Here is a 25,428-nt window from a genome sequence, read left to right on the forward strand (position 1 = left end):
AGCCACGCTTATCAGAGTTGAGTGACCTGCTCTGGCCCTGGACACTGGGGAAGTCATTTAAGTTCCTTTTTCTCAGAGGTTGATCTTCATACTTATTACGACTTACTATGACTAAGGCGGTAAGGCTGGCCCTTAGATGGAAGTAGGCAGGACAGTTGAACATGCACAAGTTTTTGAATCAAATAAACTTGGGTTGAAACCCAGACTCAGACACTTAGTAGCTGTGTGACTTTAGCAATTTAAACAGTTTCTCTGAGGCCTCAGTTTACTTACCCGCAAAAACAAGGTAGAAGTATGAATATCAGAGGATTTGTCTGAGGATTCAATGGGGATGACAAATACAATGTCCTTTGTATAACAAAAAAGGCTAGTGCTCTTTCCGTCCTCATCTCCCTCCTTGGGTAACTTCTGATTTCAGGCAGAAACACCCACTTCTCAAAATATTTGGGGAGCACTGCTTCAGTGCTTGAGTCGCCTGTCTTCACAAAGACACTGTATACTCTACCCCTTCAACTAGTAACAGTCTTTTGTCATTAGAGGTTTCCTATCTTTGAGATTTATGAATGACTCCTATTTTTTTTGCAATATCCTTATAGACCAATAATACTATTTGCTTAGTATATGTTAGACCTGCCCAAAGATTTAACAGCTGTGAAATCACAAACTTGTTTTAATTATACACACGTACGAGAACACACAGCTTTTATGATGTGCATTAAAACAAATAACTATTACATGTTTGTGATTCACCTAGAATCATCTCATGTACTTCTACTGGTATTCCTGCAGTATAGCAATGCAGGAGTCCACAACTACTTTAGGCATTTTAAGCAGAATGGAATTTAATACAGGGAATTAGGTGCTTACAAAACCACTGGAGTGCTGGAGAAAAAACTTTGTGGGCTGAGCCTTCAGGATTGACTCCCATATACTGTAGGACTGTTCTACCAAGGACGTTTGAATATATCTGTCTTATTAATTATCAGAATTTAAAAAAGGTTGGTTTCTAAAGGGTCAATCCCAAATCTTATTGCTAAAAAACAAAACAAAACAAAAAAACCTCTTATGATAAAAATCCTATTCCTGGTGAATCAGAAATGGCATCTTTATTTATGAAGGACAACTTATCCACTCATTGATTTTGTTTTTCTGCCTCTAACAGGTCTACTCCATATTTACCCTGCGTATTTGATTTTTTAAAAAATGGTTTTCCTTCTGATCTTTGTGTATCCACTGTTAATGTTTATAAACAAAATGTTGTGGACTTGTTTTTCACTTGATATTTTCCACATTATTACATACCTTTACAACCACAGAATCAAGAAAAAAGTGACTATAAAGACCAACTGTACTATGATAATTGATGTGCAGAGCTTCATACATATCCCTACTGAATTTTTAACACCTTTGCTAAAATAACATTCACCCATTTAAAGTTTTTTGGTATATTCATAGGGGTGTACAATTATCACCAAAATCTCTATTAAATTTCATCATTTAATTTTTAACTCATTTTTCTGAATCTCACGACTCTGCCATTTAGTTTGCTTATTCTCGCTTGCATGTGCTCTCTCCCTCTCTCTCTCTGCTCCAATAAAACTGCACAAGACAGGATTAGAACCATTGTTGGGTGGCTACAGGTTGAGATTACTTCATTCAGCAGCACTTCTTTTTTAAAGGTAGAGTAATTTAATAAGCTATAAAACCACCTCAACTTTAATATCAATTGATGTCAACCCAGGCAGCATGAAGAAAGAAAACAATGAGAAGTGTTCTACCAGTCCATCTAGCTAGTAAGCCCGAAAGAAAAGGAGATAAGTGTTGGCAGACATAACGTCTTCAAAATGCAAGCATTCTATTTTTTCAAAGAATTCACTACTTATGAGTCCTAGAATTTGGCTAATGATTGATATCGAATCTCCTGGTCTACAGTTTCAGTGATACATTCTCCCCTGGCTCTCCCCTCCTTTTTAAAAAAATGATCAGGATACAGGTTGTTCATGTCTAGTCTCTGGCATCTTCTTGTAAGCAGGGAGCTGTTTTATTCATTGCTCTGATGCTTCCTGGCACATAGTAGGCCTTCAATATATATATATTAGTTGAGTGAATGAGTGACTACCTTTAATGAAGATTTCTGAAAGTGTTATCATTACTTCTTTTTTAATTAATTAATCTTTGGCCACGTTGGGTCTTTGTGGCTACGCACGGGCTTTCTCTAGTTGTGGCGAGCGGGGGCTACTCTTCGTTGCAGTACGCAGGCTTCTCATTGTGGTGGCTTCTCTTGTTGCGGAGCATGGGCTCTAGGCATGCAGGCTTCAGTAGTTGTGGCATGTGGGCTCAGTAGTTGTGTCTCATGGGCTCTAGAGTGCAGGCGCAGTAGTTGTGGCGCATGGGCTTAGTTGCTCCGTGGCATGTGGGATCTTACCACACCAGGGCTGGAACCTGTGTCCCCTACATTGGCAGGTGGATTCCTAACCACTGTGCCACCAGGGAAGTCCCTCATTACTTCTTTTTAAAAAATTTTATTGAAGTATATTTGATCTACAATGTTATGTTAGTTATCATTATTTCTTTTACTATTAATTTTTGCAATAACTGTAAACTGCTAACTTCTACAGGTCCATCAGGCCTTATATTAAATGTCACTCCCTTCAGGAAGTCCTTCCGATTCCCTATGCTAAGCGTTCCCGAACTCTACTCCCTCTCACACTACTCTTATTACTGATAAGAGCTCAATGACAGAAGTTACTTTGTTCACCTTTGTATCCCCATTACACAGTAGGTGCTTAATCGGTACTTGCTGAAAAACTGAAGTAAATTAGGATGTAATTTGTCTCAGTCTTAAAGGCAAGAACTCATTCAACATAGCCAGGTATTCTTGTACTACTATTCACTTGTCAAGACTTTCAAGTCTTCTATTTTTTTTTTTCAGAGAGCGATGCTTTGGATTTTTTTTTAATTAATTAATTAATTTTTTGGCTGTGTTGGGTCTTTGTTTCTGTGCAAGGGCTTTCTCTAGTTGCGGCACGCCGGGGCCACTCTTCATCGTGGTGCGCCGGCTTCTCCCTATCGCGGCCTCTTTTTGCGGAGCACAGGCTCCAAATGCGCAGGCTCGGTAGTTGTGGCTCACGGGCTTAGTTGCTCAGCGGCATGTCGGATCTTCCCAGACCAGGGCTTGAACCCGTGTCCCCTGCATTAGCAGGCAGATTCTCAACCACTGCGCCACCAGGGAAGCCCAAGTCTTCTATTTTTAAAGAAACAACTTTAGTGAGGCATGATTTACATACCACAAAATTCATCCATTAAGTTCTCCTTACTAATGTCTTTTCCTCTCTCATGTTCTGTGTCAAGGTCATTTTTCTGATGGTAAAAATGGGAAGAAAATAGAAGTGGAATGTAGTGGAATTTTGGATAGAGAATGGGCTCCTTGAGCCCAATTTACTAGGGTTTGCTTCTCAGTTTTACTTTTCAGTTGTTATCTTAAAGCAAATTAACCTCTCTAAGCCACAGATTCTGAGCTGTAAAACTGCACTACGAAGAGTTTCTTCATTGGCTTCTCTAAGGGTTGTGAGATGACATGCAAAAGATCTGATCCACAGTAGAGGTAATAACTCAAAAACAGCAGATCCCCTCCCTTCTCTATGTCATCTTTTAACCTTGGATCCCCTAAACAGTAAGTCTATTCTTCCACCATCATCATTATCTTGTTCTGAGCATAAGTGAAAAAATACCCAACCTTCTTCTTTTCTTAGGATTCAGCAAGCCCCACTTCATTCTGAGGTTTTGTTTTCCTGCACTATTCTTACAGATTTTGTTCCACTTTTTATTCATTCTTAGGCATATGCTATTTGTCTCCATCTTTTGAATATGCTGGTAGAAAAAAACCCAAACCCCACCTGAGATCATTAGAGAACAGTGGTTTTTAAAGTTGCCATTACCTTTCTTCTTCACTGGGAGTATTCTATTGTGAACTTAATGTTTTATTTTTCAAAGCCTCCCATTCCTTGAAAAAAGTGCGTTTCCTTTTACAGCCTCTCATCTTGAAATTATACCTGTCTTTTTCCCTGGATATGTTTCCTAAAGTCTCCGACAGCCTGCCTTCTCTGTGTGTCGTATTACAGCCACATCCCCCAGGTCTCTACCGCTTCCCCAAGACCAACCAATTCTTCCCTGGGAGTCACATTACATCAGCATCACTAATGCAATATGTGCTATATTACAGACTATGTTTTATTCTAGGCAGTCAATTAAAAACGAACCTCGGTGCTGGTTTGCTTTAACATGGAGGATGAATTATCTAAGGTCAAATGCAAACTGCTGCTAGATTTATATTCATATTAAATATATACCTGTTGAATTTGGGCTTTTTCTCAGTGCTTCAGAGACTCTAAGCGTTCAGGTAACTGGGATGGTCTCAAGTGTGGGCTTCCAGAAACTTCACAAAAAATCAACTCCATCAAAAGGACTGCTCCACACGCTCAAGGAACACCCACCAACAAAACCCATCTCCACAACCACCAGATTATCTCACCAGCAAGTGAGACTGCAAGGTTTGGGGGCTTGGCCGTACCACTCCGCGCTGCGCAAGGGGGGGGTTCGTGCCCATTTGGCTGCGACTGACCGTTTCTCTTCGCTTGCTTTTGCCTCTGCTCCCCCTGCGCAGGCATCCAAAGTGCGTCAGGCCGGTGCTTTATAGCTGCAGCCTGGGCGTCTCCGCTCTCTGTTTTTCCTCTTCTCTGGCTTGTGCTTCTTGCCGTTGTTCGCGAAGATGCAGCTGAAGCCGATGGAGATTAACCCGGAGGTGAGCATCAGGTGTACTTTTACTCGGGGAGCGCGGCGCCGAGGGTCAGCCCTCACCAGCTAGCGGTATCAATGACTGCTTTTATCTTTGCATTTTTTTTTCTTTGCATTTGCCTTCCAGATGCTGAACAAAGTGAGTGACGTCTCGGGCTGCCTCTGTCTCCCTCCCACGGGAGCACGGAGGGGGAGGCGCCCACCGGCTCCGGCTGTTTCTCAGGGACCGAGCGGCGCCCTGCGCGCTCCGGAGGCGGCGGGGCTGGGGCGCGGCCGGGGTGCCCTCACTCTGCCCCTGCCTCGGGGGCGGCGGTGACTGTGAAACCGGTCAGAGGTGGGATGTAGGAGGCTACGCCCAGATGCTAGCCCCGGGCGTCGCGGGAGCCACGTGTGGGCCGCGCTTTGTGCTGTGTCATTGCGCTCGGCCTGGGTGGGGGGCGGGGCGGGGCCGGGCTCCTCCCAGGCCCGGGGAGAGGTGCGAGGATGCAGAGCCCGCCCCGCCTCCCCCGCTTCCCGGTAGGTGCCCGCCACTTGCCTGTCTCCGCGCCTGGCCGCCATGTTTTTTCCCCGCAGGTGCTGGCCCGGCTGGGGGTTGCGGGCCAGTGGCGCTTCGAGGACGTGCTGGGACTGGAAGAGGAGTCTCTGGGCTCGGTGCCGGCGCCTGCCTGCGCCCTGCTGCTGCTCTTTCCTCTCACGGCCCAGGTAGGGCGTGGGGCCCGGGGTGCGCAGGCGCTGCGCGCGCTGCCCCTAGACCGGAGTGAGGCGTTGAGGACGGTGCAGGCTCTCCTCTCGTCCTGGCCTGGGCTTCCAGAGCTGGCACACTGCCCCTTCCTTGTGGCGGATGGAGGGAGGAACTCGCACTTTCATGGTACCTACTCACTGGGCTTCTGTTGTAACAGAGTTTATTGCCTGGTCGTTCATCCATCCAGTATTGCCTTGAATTTGGAGGACAAGCAGTATCTCAGTTCCATCATCCCAGTTATCCAGGAAGACAGTTCACCCTACTCATGAGTGCAGTTTGAACCTAGGCTTTTTGGCAGTTTGAGCCAAGGAATGGCTGGTTGGTGGTTCTCCTTTAACGGCTGTGACGTGTCGTTTTATTGTTTGGTTCTCAGACTCCCACCTTGCTGTAAAATGGAGGGGGATGGACTTGCCTAAACCACAAGAAAACAATAGGTTCTTTAATTTCCCACCTCTGCTGCCTGGGTCTTCAGTGGGTTCAGGGGTTTCTTCCCAGCCCTCCACCCCCTACAACGTACACACTTGGTCTTTAGTTTCTCCAATGTGTTTTTCTAAAGCTTAATCATTTGTGTGTGGTTCCTGTGTGAGAACCTCCTTCTACCTCTCAACCTCTTTCCTGTCTGACCTTGTAGTTAAGTGAATAGGTGGGCATTAGACCAGTCTTGGGAATGCTTTTTCATTGCCCTTTAGATGGTCTTCCGCCTGCAAGTGTGCAAGTATATATGTACCTCAAAGGCTGAGCATCAGATATAAAAAGGTAGCTGGGGTAATTGTTGTCTTGGATGTGTGGAATCCCACTAATTAGCATGGTTTTGTCTATCTCCTATTGCTGCCACTCGACCCCTGATGGAGGAGTGGTTGAATTTTGCTTTAGTGAAACTTGGGGCATTAGTATATACGGCATCGTTTCAAACAGAGTGAGCTAAACTGAAGCACCATCCTAATGCCGGGGGTTCTAGAAGCATCCTCAGCATAAACTAAGCCCTATGGGAAGTTCCAGGCGTTCCTCCTAGTAAATGGGCTAAGTATTGTGGGTTAAAAACACTTAGTAAAGCTATTAGGATAGTCCCACTGACACGTTTGTTATTGCCAAAGCCTTTACTTAGGTGAAAATGGAGTTCCCAAATAATTGCAAGTCAAATTAGCTTCCCTATTGATCAAATCAAGTGCAATGTTCTCTCTCTCATTTGAGCCTCTCCCAGAGGTTTCTTATTAGAGGAACCATGATGACTCGGAGGTTTTTGAGCAGCAGCGCTCAAAGGCGAGGCCTTGGGGAGGCAGTGGTGCAGCGCGTTTGTCTTGCAAAAGCCCACTGCTCTCATTTTGCTGCATCAAGCAGATCTTGGTTAGTAGAACATTCTGGGTAGGATGTTTTATGTTTGAAAGAGCTCGATACTATGTCTTTTCGCTCCAGTTCTGTCTATCAGATTTACTGAATGCCTGTTATGTGGCACAAAACACCTATTGGGCTAAATACTGAAGCAAATTCAAAGAAAAGTCGAGGTTTATAGGTTGACTTCCAAACAAGCTAATGTTAATTTAGAAAGCATCTAATTTTGTCTAAGAATATTATGAAATCCTAAATGGACTACTTTTAACACATTTTAAGGGATCATGAAATACTTACAGAAATGTCTGCATGCAAGAGCTCAAACAACCCTAAAGGATGACGCTATCCCATTACAAAAAAATTAAGTCTTTTTAGAAAAGTGAAAATCCTTAACAGTCAATAAGTAGCTCAATTCAAGGATCCAGTGGGTAGATACATGATGCTAGAACTTCCTACGAGTTGGAGTTTAAGTTGATCTTGTGGGACAAGAGAGCTTATTCCTCTGATGGTACCACAGACGAGGCTTACTTCAGTTCTGTGTACAGTAATGCAAGGCTTCTAGAACTAGAAATACATGTACTTCTCGGGTTCCGTACGGTTTATACCAGTGGCCAGAAATTAGTGTTTCTATAGCATCAGCACCCTGCTTTTAACTGAGCAGTCATACCTTTAAGGTCTTTAGAACTCGTTAGTGAAAGGGCCAGACAAGCCCACTATATTACTGTACAAAGAGATAATGCTTTGAGGAAACTAGTCTCCTCAAATTGTATAGTTGTCAAGGACAAACGAGTTACATCTTCTTGTAGGATGAGAAAGTTTTGTGAAATCACAGTCCAACACCCCAGACCAGTTGTCTTTCCTTCCTAAAAAAGGATGAGGGAATAGTTAATTTCTTTAAATTGCTCCTTTCTTTAGTTAAGTTTTGTATTGTTTTGTTTTTGAAGAGACATGTATTTGGGCAGAATAGAAGTAGAACTTCAAAGAATCGTGAGATATAAACTAGCTGGTGTTCTTGGGCATTCAACTGCCCAGCGCTTGTTTGGAATGCCTGTGTGAAAGTCGTTAGTGTTAAAGGAAGAAAATAACGAACTTGTCTGTTTTTCTGACTTCAGCACGCCATCCATTTCAAGCTAAAAGGTTGCAGTGGTGTCTAGACAAAGTCTTGGGCAATGTCCAAGGCCGCTACTGCACTGCAGCATCAGGGTGGAGTGTCAGAACCCCACGGGCTGGCGTGGGCGTGGGTGGCAGACGGGCCATTCTCTGGGCACCAGCCAGCACCTAGATCCAAGGTTCCTGGTCACATTTCCCACTCTGTTTCCATTTAGGTGGTAGAACCCGCTGTGCTGCTGTCTGTTCTTTGCATTTTCATTTTGAGATGTAAAAGTGTTTTTTTGCACTCACAGCATGAGAACTTCAGGAAAAAACAGATTGAAGAGCTGAAGGGACAAGAAGTAAGTCCTAAGGTGTACTTCATGAAGCAGACCATTGGCAACTCCTGTGGAACCATTGGACTCATTCATGCAGTGGCCAATAATCAGGACAAACTGGAGTTCGGTGAGTGGGTTTTGAGGCCAGTCATCCTCTGGTTGACCTTTAATTAACTGTAATGCTTCCTTCCAACACCCCCAAGCCTCTATTTGGCAAAGCCATTGCCTTAGATTTTTTTGAAAATCTACTTATGCAGATAGAATCAGTGGGTGAATTCTCATCCTTCCTCCCTTTTGAGGAAGGGATGCGCATCCAAGAAGTATAGTGTGGTTTCCTCCCCCTGGAGAGGCGGGGCGGGTGACAGTGCAGTTTTGTACTTGCCTCTCCGCCTGGGCTCTTCATGTGCAGATCCTCCTGCTGGTCTTGACAATTCTAAAGAATTAGAGATGCTGTTAAGGCATAAAATGCCAACCTTCAGGACCTTTCTTTAATGGTGCTGTGTCTCATAAGCAACAGGAGAACCAAAACAACCTAAAGCAGCAGGACACAGCGCGAAGTCCTGCAGGGAGGCCTCGCCGCAGGCTGGCACCTTGAGAGATCCATCTGTGAACAAAGCTGGGTCAGGAGTTTTTTGTTTGTTTGTTTGTTTGTTTGTTTTTTGCGGTACACGGGCCTCTCACTGCTGTGGCCTCTCCCGTTGCGGAGCACAGGCTCCGGACGCGCAGGCTCAGCGACCATGGCTCACGGGCCCAGCCGCTCCGCGGCATGTGGGATCTTCCCGGACCGGGGCACGAACCCGCGTCCCCTGCATCGGCAGGCGGACTCTCAACTACTGTGCCACCAGGGAAGCCCAGGGTCAGGAGTTTTAGCTCGCCTCCAGTGGATGCCATGGAGGATAGAGAAGAGATGAGTCTCAGCCCTTAAGTTGTCAGAAGTGCAAGTAACAGCATTGAAATATGTTAAAATACACGGCATTGTGTATGATTTTGGCCAAGGGTCAGCAAACTTTCTTAAAAGGCCAGAGAGTAAATCTTGTAGGCTTTGAGGGCCACATAATCTCTGCCCTTGTAGTGCAAGAGCAGCCATACACAAGATGTAGAGCAGCGGATGTGGCTGTGTTCCAATAAAACTTTATTAGGTGGCAGTAGTTGGCCAACTCTTGATTTAGACAATGGATGGGGGTGGCTGAGAATTGAATAAGTTCAACTAACAGTCCATGCTGTTGCTTGTAGCAGGTCAAATACTTTTTTTTTTTAATTTAAACAAGGGAATTGTGGCCAAGATTCTACTCCTGGTATACTTCTGAAATTTAAAAAAAAAAAGGCTCGTCTGGCCACAAAGGTCCAGATCTTCTAGAAGTTGCTTTTTTCAAATATTGAGTGAGTCATTAAAAAGTCGTAGTTTGATCCTTTTTATTTCTTCTGCAGTAAGTGTCATTTCTTTTAGAATACTGTGTTCCTGAGGTCACAGATACTGTAACTCTTCCATAAACATGGTCACGGTCACGGCTTAATCTGAGTCACAGCCCTCCTCATAAATTTGAGAGGATTCCTATAATTTCCAGATTTTCAGTGGTCCCCATTTAACACATTTGTTTAAGTTTAGAGCTGAAAGTTCAGATTGAGGTCTTTTGAAATACAAGTTGCTCTTGCATCCTAGATTCATCCACACTGAGCAATGACAAAATGCTTATGCCAACCATCAGCTAGTTAGCTGTCTCTAGGCCAGACTGTTAGGGTCTTTGTACTTCTATTTAAGATCTGTAGGTTGAAGTCTTTCTGGGTAACCATATTACTAAGATTGCATTTTCTACCCTGAAATAAAAGTCTTCGTTTGAGAACTGTTGATATTGATAGATTAGAATGTTATTGTTACATCATGTATGCAATAAACATTAACTGTGCATTGCTAAGTGCTGTAGATAAGAGCAATAGACAAGACAGTTCCTGCCTTTATGGCACTGAAAGTCTCACAAATACATGTTACCAGTGGATCAGTGCTGTAACAGAGATGGTAGGAGATCTGAGAGGTGAGGGTGAGGTGGAAGGTGGGGAGGGGTCAGGGGACAGGGAGGATGTGAGGAAGAGCTTGGCATGCTGGAGGAACTGAGAGTTCTCTGGCTTGAATGCAGTGAGAGGGGAGTGGTTGGAAAAATAGGCTGGGGAAGAGGCACCTCGCTCATCCACATCCTCAGAGGCCATGGTAAAAAGTCAGGTTTCCAAACGTGACAGACTATTGCAGTGGCTTAAGTCAGCAATAAATTGCAACCATTTACATTACCGGTACTAACATATGCTTTTTTTTCTTTTCTCTCTTTTTTGTTTTTTAAAGAGGATGGGTCAGTTCTGAAACAGTTTCTTTCTGAAACAGAGAAGTTGTCCCCTGAAGACAGAGCAAAATGCTTTGAAAAGAATGAGGTAGGAAGAGAACTTCTAGAGCATCGATTTTCAATAACTCTGGAGGTTTTCGTGCTAACTATTCTCTGTTTTCTGCAGGCCATCCAGGCAGCCCATGATGCCGTGGCACAGGAAGGCCAGTGTCGGGTAAATACAAGTTAGAGCCAGGCTGTCCAGGTGTCACCCATGTTTCCCCAGAAATATGTGCAAGAACCTCTTACTGGAACACAGCACATGTTTCCACCCAAGGCTGATGAATGCCAGCAAATTCTACCAGAATAATGCCTTGACCAGACCTGTTCATAGAAATGGCTCTTCAAAATATCTGATTGGCAGTTGACACAGTCTTGAGTAAATTCAGGCTGGTAGTGTTTTATATAGGTCCAAATGGGTCTAATTGAGTAGCACCCGTCTTAATAACTGAACATTTCACATACTCTTCTCACAGTCTATTGGAGAGCAAGCTGGACCAACAAGGACGAAAAGTTTCTAGATGACTTAAATGTACCATTAATCTGAACACAGCCTTCAAGTCAACTGTTGATTAGATTGAAGTCAGTGATAGTGTCTGTATAACTGCAGTTGACTCTGTCACATTCTAGTCTTGACCTTGGGTGAAGTACTTATCCTCTCTAAGCCTTAATTTCCTCCTCAGTAAAAAGCAAGTGTTAGAGTTCTGAGAGTTACAGTATATCTACTTTAATGGTCTTAGAATAGTACCTAGTATATAAGAAAGAAATATTCGCTATAATCATTTAATATGTAGGCAGGTTGGTTCAAGCATATTTACTTAGAGAATTTATTTTTAACAAATTAAGTTCTGCTTATAAAATAATCATATTGCAAAATATGTGTATCAAATCAACAGGTTGTAGACCTTAAACTTACACGATGTTATGTCATTTATATCTTTTCTTCCAGCTTTATTTTTAAACGCAGTTTATAATACAATAAAAACTCATTTTCGAAAAAATATCTTGACTCTCTGCAGGTAGATGACAAAGTGAACTTTCATTTTATTCTGTTTAACAACGTGGATGGCCACCTCTATGAACTTGGTACGTCTCACTCCAGTTTTGGAATCTAATATAGATGCATGCCTTCTCTCAGACATAATTCCTCTCACAGGACTGGTGTGTGACTTTATGGCGGCACTTAGTATATCCGTTTATGAAGCCAGAACACTGAGGTATTCTCAAGGGGGCACTTAACCCTTTATCATACCCAGAGCACCTCCCTCAGGAACCTGGCCTGCGGGATGAATGGCTTTAGTTACAAACCAGTAAAGAGAACTGATCAGCCTGTTCAAAGTATACACGTTCAGATTTTCCCTTTCCACCTTCCACTGTAATAGCATCACCAGTATAAGGTCTCCACCGCCATCCTTTCCAGGCAAGGAATACTTTTGGAAGGAGGTAAATGCCTAAACACAACCTGGTTTGTGTAAAAAGAATTCAGACATGTCCATCTCTGTATTAAGAAGAGCCATCTCCTTTTAATGGAGGAAGACTTGCAGCTGTGTCATCTCAAGCCAAGATACTACCTATGGCAAGCAAGGGCAAAGAAAACTTGGGGCCGCTCAGCAGTCATTGAGGGGCAAATGAAATCTCAAGGATCCTTTTTCTTCCCTCCACCTTCTGTGTACCTCATAGACTGCTGACTTGCTTTGTGGTCCTTCCCAAGAGATGGGCACAAGCCCTCCTAGTAGGGTAGCTAGTCTGGCCTGGTGTGGTCTTGTGGTCTTGGTGCTTTAGACTAGAATTGCCTGGGGTGGATATCTAGGAACACTTGAACCTCATTTCCAGCCTGTTGCTTCATAACCAGCCTAACTTTTGTGGGAGTGGCAGTGGTATTTGGAAGAATCTAAAACTTGCCTTTAAGCTGGACAAGCACAGTAGACAGAAAATGTGCAGAGAAAATTGACATGCCTGGCTTTTTCGTTACAGATGGACGGATGCCTTTTCCGGTGAACCATGGCGCCAGTTCAGAGGGCTCACTGCTGCAGGTAGTCTTTGGAATCCATTTCCGCTAGGGCCCATATTTCTTGAGCCAGTTTGTCTATTCTAAAGTGCAAACCGTTTTCGGTACAGGCAGCGTCAGTCATCTGGGATGAGAGCAGTCTTTAGGGCTTAAAGATCATCTCAGTCATTCTGTTTGCTTTATTTTATAGCAAATAGTCTTAAACGGCATCCTTTAGAGCAGCCCTGCCTGATCTGTATTGCGTGCTGTCTTTAGCCCACAGTTAGATTTAGCCTGAAAGCCATTGTTTATTTCCTTGTGAGGTTAAGGTGACTGTTGTCCTCTTGTCAGATTACATCATAGCCAATGACTCAGACTCATGGAACAGCAACCCAAGCCTTTCCTAATCCCTCTCTGATGGCTGGATTTGGGTCAGTCTTGTAGGTAGCATACTATGGATTCTGGTTAGGCAGTTACCTCTGTGATTGTTTTCTTCCCACACGGTCGGTCCACTGTTCACAGGTCAAAGGAAGCAAATTCAAACCATGCCTGACCAGAACTTTAAGATCCAGGGTCACTGTGTAACCGTCCTGGTAAAAGTGACGGCAGAAATCTCTTAATTCTGAACACGAGTTGGTAGACTAGTCCTCTGCCCTCTAAAAAATGAATCTCTAGAGTTTAGTCAATTTGCTGTTGGAAAGGAAAATGGCTTAATTGTGATAAAATTTAAAATGATGTTGAGGTATAATTACTTCATTTGCTGTAATAACAGCTAAACTTTTTTGCGTGCTTCTTGTGTGTAGACGGGGGGGGGGAGGGGTTGGCATACTTTTTCTGTGAAGAGCCAGGAAATATTTTAGGCTTTGTATAGCATATGGGCTCTGTTGCAGGTATTCATTTCTGCTGTGACAGCTCCAAAGCAGCCCCATAGGCAGTGTCTAAATGAATGTGTATGGCTGTGTTCCATTAAAACTTTATTAACAAAAACAGGCAGCAGGTTGGATTTGGCCCACAGGCTGCAGTTTGCTGACTCCATGCTAGATGCTGTTCTAAGTTAGTTACCTCTTTTATGGACTCCTTTTAATGATGCTCTGCGGTAGTTAGTATTACATTTTACAGATGAGGAAACGGAGGTGCAGAGGTAAGTGATGCCCAAGGTCAATGGCAAACTACAGAATCATGGTTCAAATCTAGACAGTCTGTCTCTAGAGTCTGTGCTCTTAGCCACTGTACAATACTACCTTTATAGTAGACCTGTCTTTGGAACATCGTAGACCTGATGACCTCAAGGTACTAGTGGACCAAATTATGCAGTCCTAGGAGGGACGGTCACTTTCTCTAGCCTTCTGTCACATACACCTGAGATCAGTCAGAGCTAATTCTTGGATATACCAGGGGTAAATGAGAATAGTGATATGGAATGAGAACTAGACCTAGAGAAACAGAATGGGGATTTGCATGAGAGTCAGGATTCACTTATGGGAGAGAATAAGAACAGGGGCAGAATTTCTGGGTATGACCTATTTGGAGGAAAGATTCTGGTCCATGTAATAAAGCTTCCTAGGTACATACCAACTCCTATCGAACACTGTCTTAATACAGGCACACCTCACATTGTGGGCTCAGTTCCAGACCACTGCAGTAAAGCAGATATCACAATAAAGAGAAGTTTTGAGTTTTTTTGCTTCCTACTGCATATAAAAGTTATGTTTACACTATACTGTAGTCTGTTAAGTGTGCAATAGCATTATGTATAAAAAGCCAATGTACATATCAATTTAAAATATTGTTAAAACAATGCTAACCATCATCTGAGTGTTCAGTGAGTCAGTCTTTTTGCAGTAGTAACACCAAAGATCAGTGATCACAGATCACCATAACAAATATAATAATAATGAAAAGTTTGGAATATTATGAGAATTACCAAAATGTGACACAGACATGAAGTGAGCCAATGCTGCTGGAAAAGTGATGCTGATAGACTTGCTCCATGCAGGATTGCCACAAACCTTCAATTTGCCAAAAAAAAAAAAAAAAAAAAATGCAGTATCTGCAAAGGACAATAAAGTGAAGTGAAATAAAATGAGGTATGCCTGTACCATAAAATGTACTCTGCATAGGATACTTAAAACTGTTATGTGAGTAGAATTTATGAGGTGTGGGGAAGGTAAAACTTCTTTTGTTTTTAAAAAAAAACACCAGAATCACATTTTAAATTGACTAGAAAATAGCTTTTTTTTTTTTTACATCTTTATTGGAATATAATTGCTTTACAATGGTGTGTTAGTTTCTGCTTTATAACAGAGTGGATCAGTTATACATATGTTCCCATATCTCTTCCCTCTTGCGTCTCCCTCCCTCCCACCCTCCTTATCCCACCCCTCCAGGCAGTCACAAAGCACCGAGCTGATCTCCCTGTGGAAAATAGCATCTTAATTAGTGGAAATTCTTATCCTAAGTAAGGCTGGTTCTATATGGTTAGAGATGTTTTAGGTTGTCTAAACTATACCCCGAATTAACTTGTTAAATTGGTGAGAAAGTCCATAAACTTAACCCAAGTATCCTAAACTTGAGTGAATTAGGTCACTGCTTATTGTCTATGTAGGAGATGGCTGTTGTCTTTACAGGCACACCCTTAACATTAATCAACAGCATGGGTCCTAAAGGAAAGTGGCTTTGGGGAAGGCAGGTCTGGGATATCAATATATTAAAAATTCTGATAGAATAAAATGTAGATGTTACTCTAGATCCTCTTCAGTTTTTCTAAGTGGTTCCAAAGCAGAAACAAAACCGGGGTGGGGTTGATGCTTTTTCAGGACCACAACTCATTATCAGGTTGGTGATTTTTAGGCCTTGGGAGCTGATGTTCTGTGACTGTTCTCTGTCATAGCATATCCACTGTCCTCTTGAAGGTCTCGTATTTAACATTGTTAGTGGGGCTTTCTTTGCGCTGGACTTTTTACAAATTGAACAGTGATTGATATTCTGATCCCAAGGCATTTAAACCCCAGAATTTCTCAAGTAACACTGGGGTCAGTTTTCTATTCCCAATCTTTGTAATCTAGGTCTTAGAATTAGTAACACATGTGATTCCCTAAATATGTAGGAATCCATCACTTATCTGTACTTGGAATACCAGGTATTTGAACTTTAAGCCTGTTTTGTAAAATGTTTACTTGAAATAAATCTGTCTTTACTCTGGGAATTTCTGAGTTAGAACTTTTTCCTTATGGAAGAGAAATCAATTTTCTGTCTTTGGATTTGAGGGAAAGAGCACCAAGAGTATAGTTTTCTTGTCAAAACCAGGCACAAGGTGGCAGAAGCACAGAGCATTTGGTAGAAAGAATAAAGGAATCAAAGCTTCTGGAGCTGGATTTGTGATGTGGGTCCTTGTCTTTCCTATCACCTGATTTTTTTTTTTTTTTGCGGTACACGGGCCTCTCATTGTTGTGGCCTTTCCCGTTGCGGAGCATAGGCTCCGGACGCGCAGGCTCAGCAGCCATGGCTCACGGGCCCAGCCACTCTGCGGCATGTAGGATCTTCCCGGACCGGGGCACGAACCTGTGTCCCCTGCATCGGCAGGCGGACTCTCAGCCACTGCGCCACCAGAGAAAGCCCTCATCACCTGATTTTTTTCCTCTTGCCTTAAGCCCTGGTTTTCAAGTTTATTGGGAGGTTTAAAGTGGGTCAGGGTGAACTTTGGGCATTAATAGACCTTACTAATACTTTCCCCTTGAAGCTTTCATTTTGAGCTGTTGCTGTTTAGACCTTAATTCATGACATTCCTCCTCCTCAGGACGCCGCCAAGGTCTGCAGAGAATTCACTGAGCGTGAGCAAGGGGAGGTCCGCTTCTCCGCCGTGGCCCTCTGCAAGGCAGCCTAATGCCTCATGGGGGGGCACTTCGCTTTCTCCCCCCTTCCCTTCGTCGTGAAAGTATATCCCTACCTATGTGGTCTAAATGCTTCAGTACTTGTAGAGCACAGCTGTTCTCCTTCGGTTCCACAGATACGCACTTACCCTCAACTTCGCCCACGCACTAGCAGAGCTCCATCGAGCAAGTTTGGTGTCACCCTCTGATGGCAAAGCATTCCCCTCATTGTATGTCTCATACCTCAATATCTAATGCTTTAATGGCTACTTTGGTTTGTGTCTGTTAGCTAAGGCCTTGGATGTGGTTTGTCCTTAAAAGGAATAAAATTTTTCTGCTGATAAGAGATGAGCCTAAACTGGTTTTCATTTTTCCGTCCCCCCAATATATCCCAAATTACCATAGTAATTACATATATATCTTCCATATAAGAACTTATACAGTACAGGTAAGAAAATTACCATAAAAATATTATCGGTTTAGTGTGTTTCTACACTTTTTTCTATACATTTATGTTACTGTGTGTACCTGTAGACTTAAAAAAATATATTTTGGAATAATTATTTTTATTGAAATATAGTTGATACTATTAATTTCAGATGTACAACATAGTGATTCGACATTTAAGTACATCATGAAATGATCACCACGATAAGGCTAGTAACCATCTGTCCCCTTACAAAGTTATCGCAGTATTAGTGACTATATTCCTTATGCTCTAAGAATGATTTTAGTTTTACAGAAAAATTGAGAAGATATTAGAGTTCCCATATACCTTTCATTCGTTTCCCCCATTACATCTTACATTAGTATGATACATTTGTAACAACTGATGAACCATTAATTGGCTCTTCTTGGCTGTGACAGTTTCTCAGGCTTTTCTTTTGATGATTTTGACAGTTTCAAGGAGTACTGATCAAGTATTTTGTAGGATGCCCCTCTCTTGGAATTTGCCTAATGTTTTCTCATTAGACACGTGTCATTAGACACGTGTTACGAGTTTTGGGGGAGGAGAACCACAGGTAAAGTGCTGGTCTCGTCATGTCATATCAGGGTACATAGCATCAACATTCCTTACCGTTAATGTTAACCTTGATCACCTGGCTGGATGGCGTTTGTCAGGTTTCTCCGAGTAAAGCTACTTTCCCCACCCTACAGTCCTCTATTATAGACTGGAACGAAGTCTATGCACAGCTGACCCTATAGGAGTAGGTTGAATTAAGCTCTACCTTCTTGAAGGTAGAGTATCTATATAAATTATTTGGAAATCTTTTGCAAGGGATATATGTCTCTTATCCCCTATTCATTTATATCAGTATGAACTCATGGCTATTTTATACTCTGGGTTATAATCTAGTACTACATTTTGTTTAAATTGTTCTAGCTTTGGCCATTGAGAGCTATTTCAGTTGGCTCCTGTGTCCCTTTGACATACTCCAATCAATGTGGGTTTTGCTTTTTTTTTTTTTTAATCGATAGTTTACTATCCAGAAATTAGTTTTTTTAAAAATCAGTGTCAGTGGGGGCCTGGATGGTGGCTGGAAACGGGGCTTTCCTGGGAGGAGGAGGGCAATGGTGGGGATGCAGCAGCTCCACAGCCCCAATCCCTGACGAGTGGGGCTCATCTCTCAAGGCTGCCTCTGGTGCAAGTGAAGGCCTTGGTGAAGGCGGACCCCAACGTGATGCTCGTGGGACAGGAAGCCAGCTTCATTTTGGCACGAGCCGTGGAAACCATAGCAAAAGATGCCTACTGTTGTGCTCAACAAGGGAAGAGGAAAACCCTTCAGAGGAGAGATTTGGGTAATGCAATAGAAGCTGTGGATGAATTTGCTTTTCTGGAAGGTACTTTGGATTGATTGATGAGCTGGGCAGTTTTGTGAGCCTGTACCCGCATCCTTCAGCTAGGCCCTCTGCAGGCCTTTGAAGAAGAGTCTTTGGAATACTGAACTTACACACTTCTCCTGTTCTGCCTTCACCTAAACCTGGATAAGCAGAGATCTCACCTGTTAGCTTTTCTCTGTAAGGTCTTCCACTACTTGTGTCTTCCATTTCTGGCCTGGATGCAGCTGCTGCTGCTTGCGGTAGAGAGAGAGAAAATGATTTTGTAGGTTGCTTCATAAATGATAAGGACCAAATAAAAGTTTCTGATCAACCTCAAAAAAAATGTCTTTGCCATTTGTTAAACCTTAACTATTTTATAGATTAGGATACACTAATATGTAACTTACAGGCTTGCATTAAATGTTAAATGACATTTGTTCTCAACAATTGATACTTGAATATAACAGTTACTCTCTAGTTACAGGGATTAAGCCCTGTGGGGAAGAAACCCCCAGACCTCCTGCTCTTAGTGTGATCCTCACAGAAGAGCTTTATCCTGTCTGTTGCCAGGAGCCCAGGTAGCTTGGGTTTCAGCTGCCTTAAAGTTTTCAACTCTTGATTATTCTATGGTGATAATACTTCTGATTCCAACTTTGAAGTGAAGGATATTTTGGTTCTTAGGGGGAAAGTGATCACTACTATTCCTTCTAATGTAGGAAATTAAATACATGGTGACTCAGGTGATTCTAATTGCTTGGAGTTGAAGCCAGAGGGATGCATTTTCAGTTCTAATTTGGTGTGTGACTTTCATGCAGCCACCTTGGAGATTGACTTAGGGGAAAAGAAACAGAACGAGCCTCCTTCCTGCTAATAAGAGCTGGTGGAAATACTGCTTTCGGTCTCAGGAGTACAATTATACCACTAAATGCAGCTGTAAGACTTTATGCATGAGAAGCATTAAAATGCTCACAAACACACCTTAGCATGTCACACCATGGAGGGTCATGTAATGGCTGTTGTATGTGGGTGATTGCAACCCTGGAGGTGCAGAGAAATTTGTTTTACTGAGGAAACACAAGTTAGTTTACATGCCCAAATTCTCACTGCTAATTACTAGGGAAATAGAGGTAGCTGTCCTCGGTTAGGAGTCAATATCATAGACTTCAGGGCTTATCAAACGTCTTTGACCTCAACTCTGCCTCTCAGTAACTTTGGGCAAAGAAATTACCCTCTCCCACGTCTTCATTGTTTCACGTTAAAATGGACAACACAGGGCTTCCCTGGTGGCGGCAGTAGTTGAGAGTCCGCCTGCCAATGCAGGGGACACGGGTTCGTGCCCCGGTCCAGGAAGATCCCACAAGCCGTGGAGCGGCTGGGCCCGTGAGCCATGGCCACTGAGCCTGCGCGTCTGGAGCCTGTGCTCTGCAACGGGAGAGGCCACAACAGTGAGAGGCCCGAGTACCGCAAAAAAAAAAAAAAAAAAAAAAAGACAACACAGAGTGAAGATGTCTGGGAAGGGCCTGGCTTCTAGAAGTTTCCCTCTAGTACCAGCATCTTCCCTACTGCTCTCCCTGAGACCTCAGCCATGTGTAACCCCATGGGGTAACATCAACTTTGTATTCTATGTGAGGGCAGCACCCCCTGGAGTTGTGCAACTCAAGAGGTTCTTGTTTCTCCAATAAACGCTATTAACTGACATCTTGGATTTATCAAAGATCATGTCCAGTTGGCTTATTCTTTAGAATGTTACTAATCTTTGGCAATGAAAGTAATTTTGGTTTTTTTAATTGAAGTATAGTTTGCTGTACAATATTATGTAAGTACAAGTGTACAATATAGTGATTCATAATTTTTAAAGGTTATATTCCATTTATAGTTATAAAATATTGCCTACATTCCCCTTGTTGTACAACATATCCTTTATTTATTTTTGGCTGTGTTGGGTCTTCATTGCTGTGTGTGGGCTTTCTCTAGCTGTGGCGAGCGGGGGCTACTCTTTGTCGCAGTGCGTGGGCTTCTCACTGCAGTGGCTTCTCTTGTTGCAGAGCATTGGCTCTAGGTGCATGGGCTTCAGTAGTTGTGGCACGTGGGCTCACTAGTTGTGGCTCACAGGCTTTAGAGCACAGGCTCAGTAGTTGTGGTGCATGGGCTTAGTTTGCTCCACGGCATGTGGGATCGTCCCGGACCAGGGCTCGAACCCACGTCCCCTGCATTGGCAGGCTGATTCTTAACCACTGTGCCACCAGGGAAGTGCTTACAACATAGCCTTTTAGCTTATTTTATACCTAATAGTTTGTACCACTTAAGCCCCTACCCCTATATTGTCCCCCGCTTCCCTCTCCCCAGTGGTAACCACTAGTTTGTTTATATCTGTGAGTCGCTGCTTTTTTGTTATAGTCACTAGTTTGTTGTACATTTTTAGTTTCCACATATAAGTGATATCATACAGTATTTGTCTTTCTCTGTCTGACTTATTTCACTCAGCATAATACACTCTAGGTTCATCCATGTTGTTGCAGATGGCAGAATTTCATTTTTTTAATGGCTGAGTAATATTGCATTGTATAAATATATATATGTACCACATCTTCTTTATCCATTCATCTGCTGGACACCTAGGTTGCTTCCATACTTAGGCAATTGTAAATAATGCTGCTATGAACATTGGGGTGCATATATCTTTTTGAATTAGTGTTGTTGTTGTTGTTTCCCTGTATATATACCCAGGAGTGGAATTGTTGGGTCATATGGTAGTTCTAATTTTAGTTTTTTGAGAAACCTCCATATTGTTTTCCATAGTGGCTACACCAATTTACGTTCCCACCAGCGGTGTACGAAGGTTCCCTTTTCTCCACATCCTTGCCAACATTTGTTATTTGTGTTCTTTTTGTTGCTGTATGCGGGCCTCTCACTGTTGTGGCCTCTCCCGTTGCGGAGCACAGGCTCCAGATGCGCAGGCTCAGCGGCCATGGCTCACGGGCCCAGCCGCTCCGTGGCATGTGGGATCTTCCTGGACCGGGGCACGAACCCGTGTCCCCTGCATCGGCAGGCGGACTCTCAACCACTGCGCCACAGGGGAAGCCCCCTTCTGCTTGCTTCCTAATCGGGTTTTTGTTTTTTGATGTCGACTTATATGAGCTGTTTATGTATGTTGGATATTAATCCCTTATTGGTCATATCGTTTGCAAATGTTTTCTCCCATTCAGTAGGTTGTCTTTTTGTTTTGTGGATGTTTTTCTTTGCTGTGCTAAAGCTTTTAAGTTTAATTAGGTTCCATTTGTTTATTTTTGCTTTTATTTCCTTTGCTTTAGGAGACAGATTTAAAAAAGTGCTGCGATTTATGTTGAAGAGTGTTCTGCCTATGTTTTCCTCCAGGAGTTTTATAGTATCCAGTCTTGCATTGAGGTCTTTAATCCATTTTGAGTTTATTTTTGTTTATGGTGTTAGAGAATGTAATGAAGGTGACTTGTTGTGCTTTCAATAGATAAAGCCACCTGATGCTAGGTTTCCCCCCTTTTTAACTAATACCCAGAATGTCCAATTGAGGAATACTTAGGTTACACATCTATTCAGTATAATATGGTCTGTCTTAAAGACCCATGATCATGAAAAAATGTTTATGCATGAAACTAGTGAGATAGTTTTGTAAAATGTGTATGCATATGTGTTTAGAAAAGACAGGACCATAATAACTAGATGTTTACTATATTCTAAATTAAACTTAGTCACAGCGAAGCTTAAGCAACTTGCCCAATCTTACTCAGCTAGTGAGGAATGTTGCTGACATTCAAACCCAAGCAGACTGGCTCTAGGAGCCCACGATATTAATGATCATTGCTGGGCAGAGGTGGACCTACCTTAAGGTGAATGAAGTTTAAGCTTTAGGGCCTCACACTTGAATGGCTCCTTCCAGCATCCTGGCTTTTGTGTCCTTGTGAAATTTACAGATCCTTAAAAAACGTGGGTCAGCTCCTGCCTCTGGATGTTGAGATTATGAGTGATTTTAACTTTATATCCTCATTTTCCAAGCTTTCTAAAATTGCTATATTACTTTTATAGTAAAAAAACTTAAGTTTTTCTCTAGGACTGTAATGAATGAATTACGGAATGAACTCTGTCTGAGCTGCTGCTGGTTAGTTTAGCTTACCTCCCAAGTTTCTTCCGTTTATAACTGAAGTCCGTGCAACTGAGTCTTCTAAGATGAAATGGGCTTCATTACAAGGCTACTTTAGAACTTCAATGATCATCTTTATGTTCTCCTAAACGCCAAGTTACTTGGAACCTGTTCAGTTTCCTGCACATCCTGACATGTTCAATAATGACTTGACATTTGGGAGTTACTTTGTGTCCCTTGAATGATGTGATCTTATTAATTCATTTGTATTACAGTGTTAAGTTGTTCATCCTTTTCATTCTTGACCTGGCTTGGTGTAGCGGCGAGGAGTGGGGTGCTGTGCATTGCCTGTGTGGTTGGGGTGTCTGGTATAATCCTGTAGAATGGGCATTACAGGACCTCTCCCAGGATTAGGAGGTTGGAGCTAAGATAAGGCACGTAGAGCTCAGCACATCGTGACCATGCCTTGAGCATTTTTATTAATGTAACATAAACTGTTATAGGAGTGGAGTGTGTGTGTGTGTGTGAATATTTATGAACAAAAGAGAAAGAGAAGTAGAGACGTCTCAGCAGATGAAATAGTATGGGTAATGTTCCCTCCTAGTACAAAATACCTGGATTTGGACAATTTAAGTCACCTGATGGTTTCCTTTCCCTGGTCATGTTAATATCCTTAACCTGATTCAAAATCAAATTTTATAGTAATGCATCTCTTCACTCTTAGGAATCAGATGCTTTCCACAGTGTTCATCATTCTCTAAAAAACAGGCTTTTTTATTTTTTTAATCTTACCTTAGTATGGTAGTACATTGGTCACAATGAATGAACTAACAATGATATGTTATTATTAACTTAAGTCCAGACTTTATTTCCTTAGTTTTCACCTAATGTCCCTTTCCTGTTGCGAAATCCCATCTAGGATACCACATGCTATGTCGTCGTCCTGTCTCCCTAGGTTCCTCTTGGCTGTGATTTATTGAACTAAAACCAATTACGTTGATCCAAGGTGCTGCTTTGGCTCTGGCTCTTGACAATTCCACTGTTTGTGGTCTCCTGGGGCCAGTGCAGGCAGCACAGCTTGTGGTTGAGACCTGAGGGTTGTGCCATCATCTCTGCCTCTTACCAGATGGGTGCCTTGGCCAACTTAACCCCTGCTAAGCCTCGATTTCCTCATCTGTAAAGTGGTTCAGTATCTGCCTTGTAGGTTTGTTGTGAAAGCACATGAGAACACTCGTGAAGTGCTTTGGGGTGTGCTAGAATAGCAAGTGCTATGGTTTTAATTTTCATCACCACCTATCTCTTTGCATCCATCTCTCCTTTTTTTTTTTTTTTTTTTTTTTTTTGCGGTATGCGGGCCTCTCACTGTTGTGGCCTCTCCCGTCGCGGAGCACAAGCTCCTGGACGCGCAGGCTCAGCGGCCATGACTCACACGCCCAGCCACTCCGCGGCATGTGGGATCTTCCCGGACCGGGGCACAAACCCGTGTCCCCTGCATCGGCAGGCAGACTCTCAACCACTGCGCCACCAGGGAAGCCCCATCTCTCCTTTTTATCCAACTGAAATTCCAAGCTACCAAGTGTCCCCTATTTCCTGGGATAAGGGCCCATTTCCAAAGCAACTTTTCCTAAAAGTTATTATCCTAATTCATGGCTCCCAGTCCGTCAGTGCCTCATTCTTTGCAGTGAGTGGGGTACATTCTGTTTCACATCAAGACATGTTTAATACAAGTGTATTTACCCTCTTGTAGGCCACTGATATTTAAGAAGGGAATCATATGATTGAACTTTAAAGTATAACTTTATAAGGACAGAAGAGGGGCTTTGAAAACGGAGATTCATAGGTTTATTTGCTTTGCTTGACATTAAAGTTGCTCTAGTCATTAGAGGAAACAACTTTAAATGTCCAGTGTTTGGACGTTTGAGTCCAAATTGAGTGGCCAATACCTGAATTCCCTATTTCACATTAAAATACAATACGTAGAACGACAAAAGCTTTATTTAACTATACTCACTACATCCAGTAGGTGGCAGCAAAGGAAAGCTTATGGCAACTTCAAAGCTAAGTAGGTTTGAACAAAGTTGAGCCAGGAAGGAAAAACCAGTAGCTTTTGGTGACTGGCCCTTCTGGGCAAGATGGAGAAGTATGATAGTGCTCGGGCCTTCATTTTGGCCCACTGTTTTGGACTGGACTAACCAGTTCTAGTGTAGATTGGCTAAAATCAGCCTTGTGAATTGCATGTTGGGCTATTCAAAATTTTGCCCAGGTTCTATTTACTTTATCAGAAAAATAAATAGAAATGAGCAGGAATAATTTCAAATCACAAGTTCATTAAATAAATGCTTCCTCTGCTGATGTTGAGTTAGCTATTATCCCAAATACAATTGATTTGATATAATCAATTCTATAATCAACTCTACATTAGTGGAATCTGGCTTTCAACATCTTAACATTAGAAAATAGTAGACTTAATTGTATAATATTAAATTGTTATGACATCTTTAGGATAATATTTTTCTCAACACTTCAGTTACACAATGTGAATTTTATTTTCAAGTAGTTTCTTTCTCCCTTTTTTTTTTTTTAAGACTGCACCAGGCCACTTATGACATCTTAGTTCCCCAACCAGGGATTGAACCTGGGTCACCACAGTGAAAGCGCTGAGTCCTGACCACTGGACCACCAGGGAATTCCCTTTCAAGTAGTTTCATATGGATGGATTTGACCTTTACCGTTAAGAAAACTGGGTCTGGTCCAGTATTAACATATAAGTAGTTGGGTGACATTAACCAATTCCTTTTCTGGCCTGAGTTTCCTCTCTTTTAAATAAAATAATTAAATCGACTCAAAGCTTATTGAAGTGCCTCATCTCCACGAGTTTAAATACCACAAGCTCCACCATTCTCGCTCTTGGCCAATCCCAGCTTCAGGAGATGTATGCAGTAGACCTTTGGCTCTCAGCTCTTCAGATCCACGGCC

The 25,428-nt window shown here is 42.6% G+C and overlaps 1 protein-coding gene across 2 annotated transcripts; it reads left to right on the forward strand.

Moving 5' to 3' along the window:
* Positions 1-4,667: 4,667 nt before the first annotated feature.
* Positions 4,668-16,863, forward strand: UCHL1 (ubiquitin C-terminal hydrolase L1). 2 transcript variants are annotated; one of them, XM_067735818.1, is made up of 9 exons: positions 4,668-4,801; positions 4,922-4,933; positions 5,368-5,496; positions 8,269-8,419; positions 10,625-10,710; positions 10,789-10,836; positions 11,681-11,747; positions 12,636-12,694; positions 16,445-16,863. In XM_067735818.1, exons 1-9 carry the CDS (start codon positions 4,769-4,771, stop codon positions 16,529-16,531), a joined length of 672 nt encoding a protein of 223 aa, XP_067591919.1. In that variant the 5' UTR covers positions 4,668-4,768; the 3' UTR covers positions 16,532-16,863. The 2 variants fall into 2 exon arrangements, with proteins under 2 accessions (XP_067591919.1, XP_067591920.1); XM_067735819.1 differs by lacking the exon at positions 4,922-4,933 and having other exon boundaries at positions 4,754-4,801.
* Positions 16,864-25,428: the final 8,565 nt, after the last annotated feature.

The sequence above is a fragment of the Pseudorca crassidens genome, chromosome 4 (assembly GCF_039906515.1).
Source record: "Pseudorca crassidens isolate mPseCra1 chromosome 4, mPseCra1.hap1, whole genome shotgun sequence".
Taxonomy (NCBI): Eukaryota; Metazoa; Chordata; class Mammalia; order Artiodactyla; family Delphinidae; genus Pseudorca; species Pseudorca crassidens.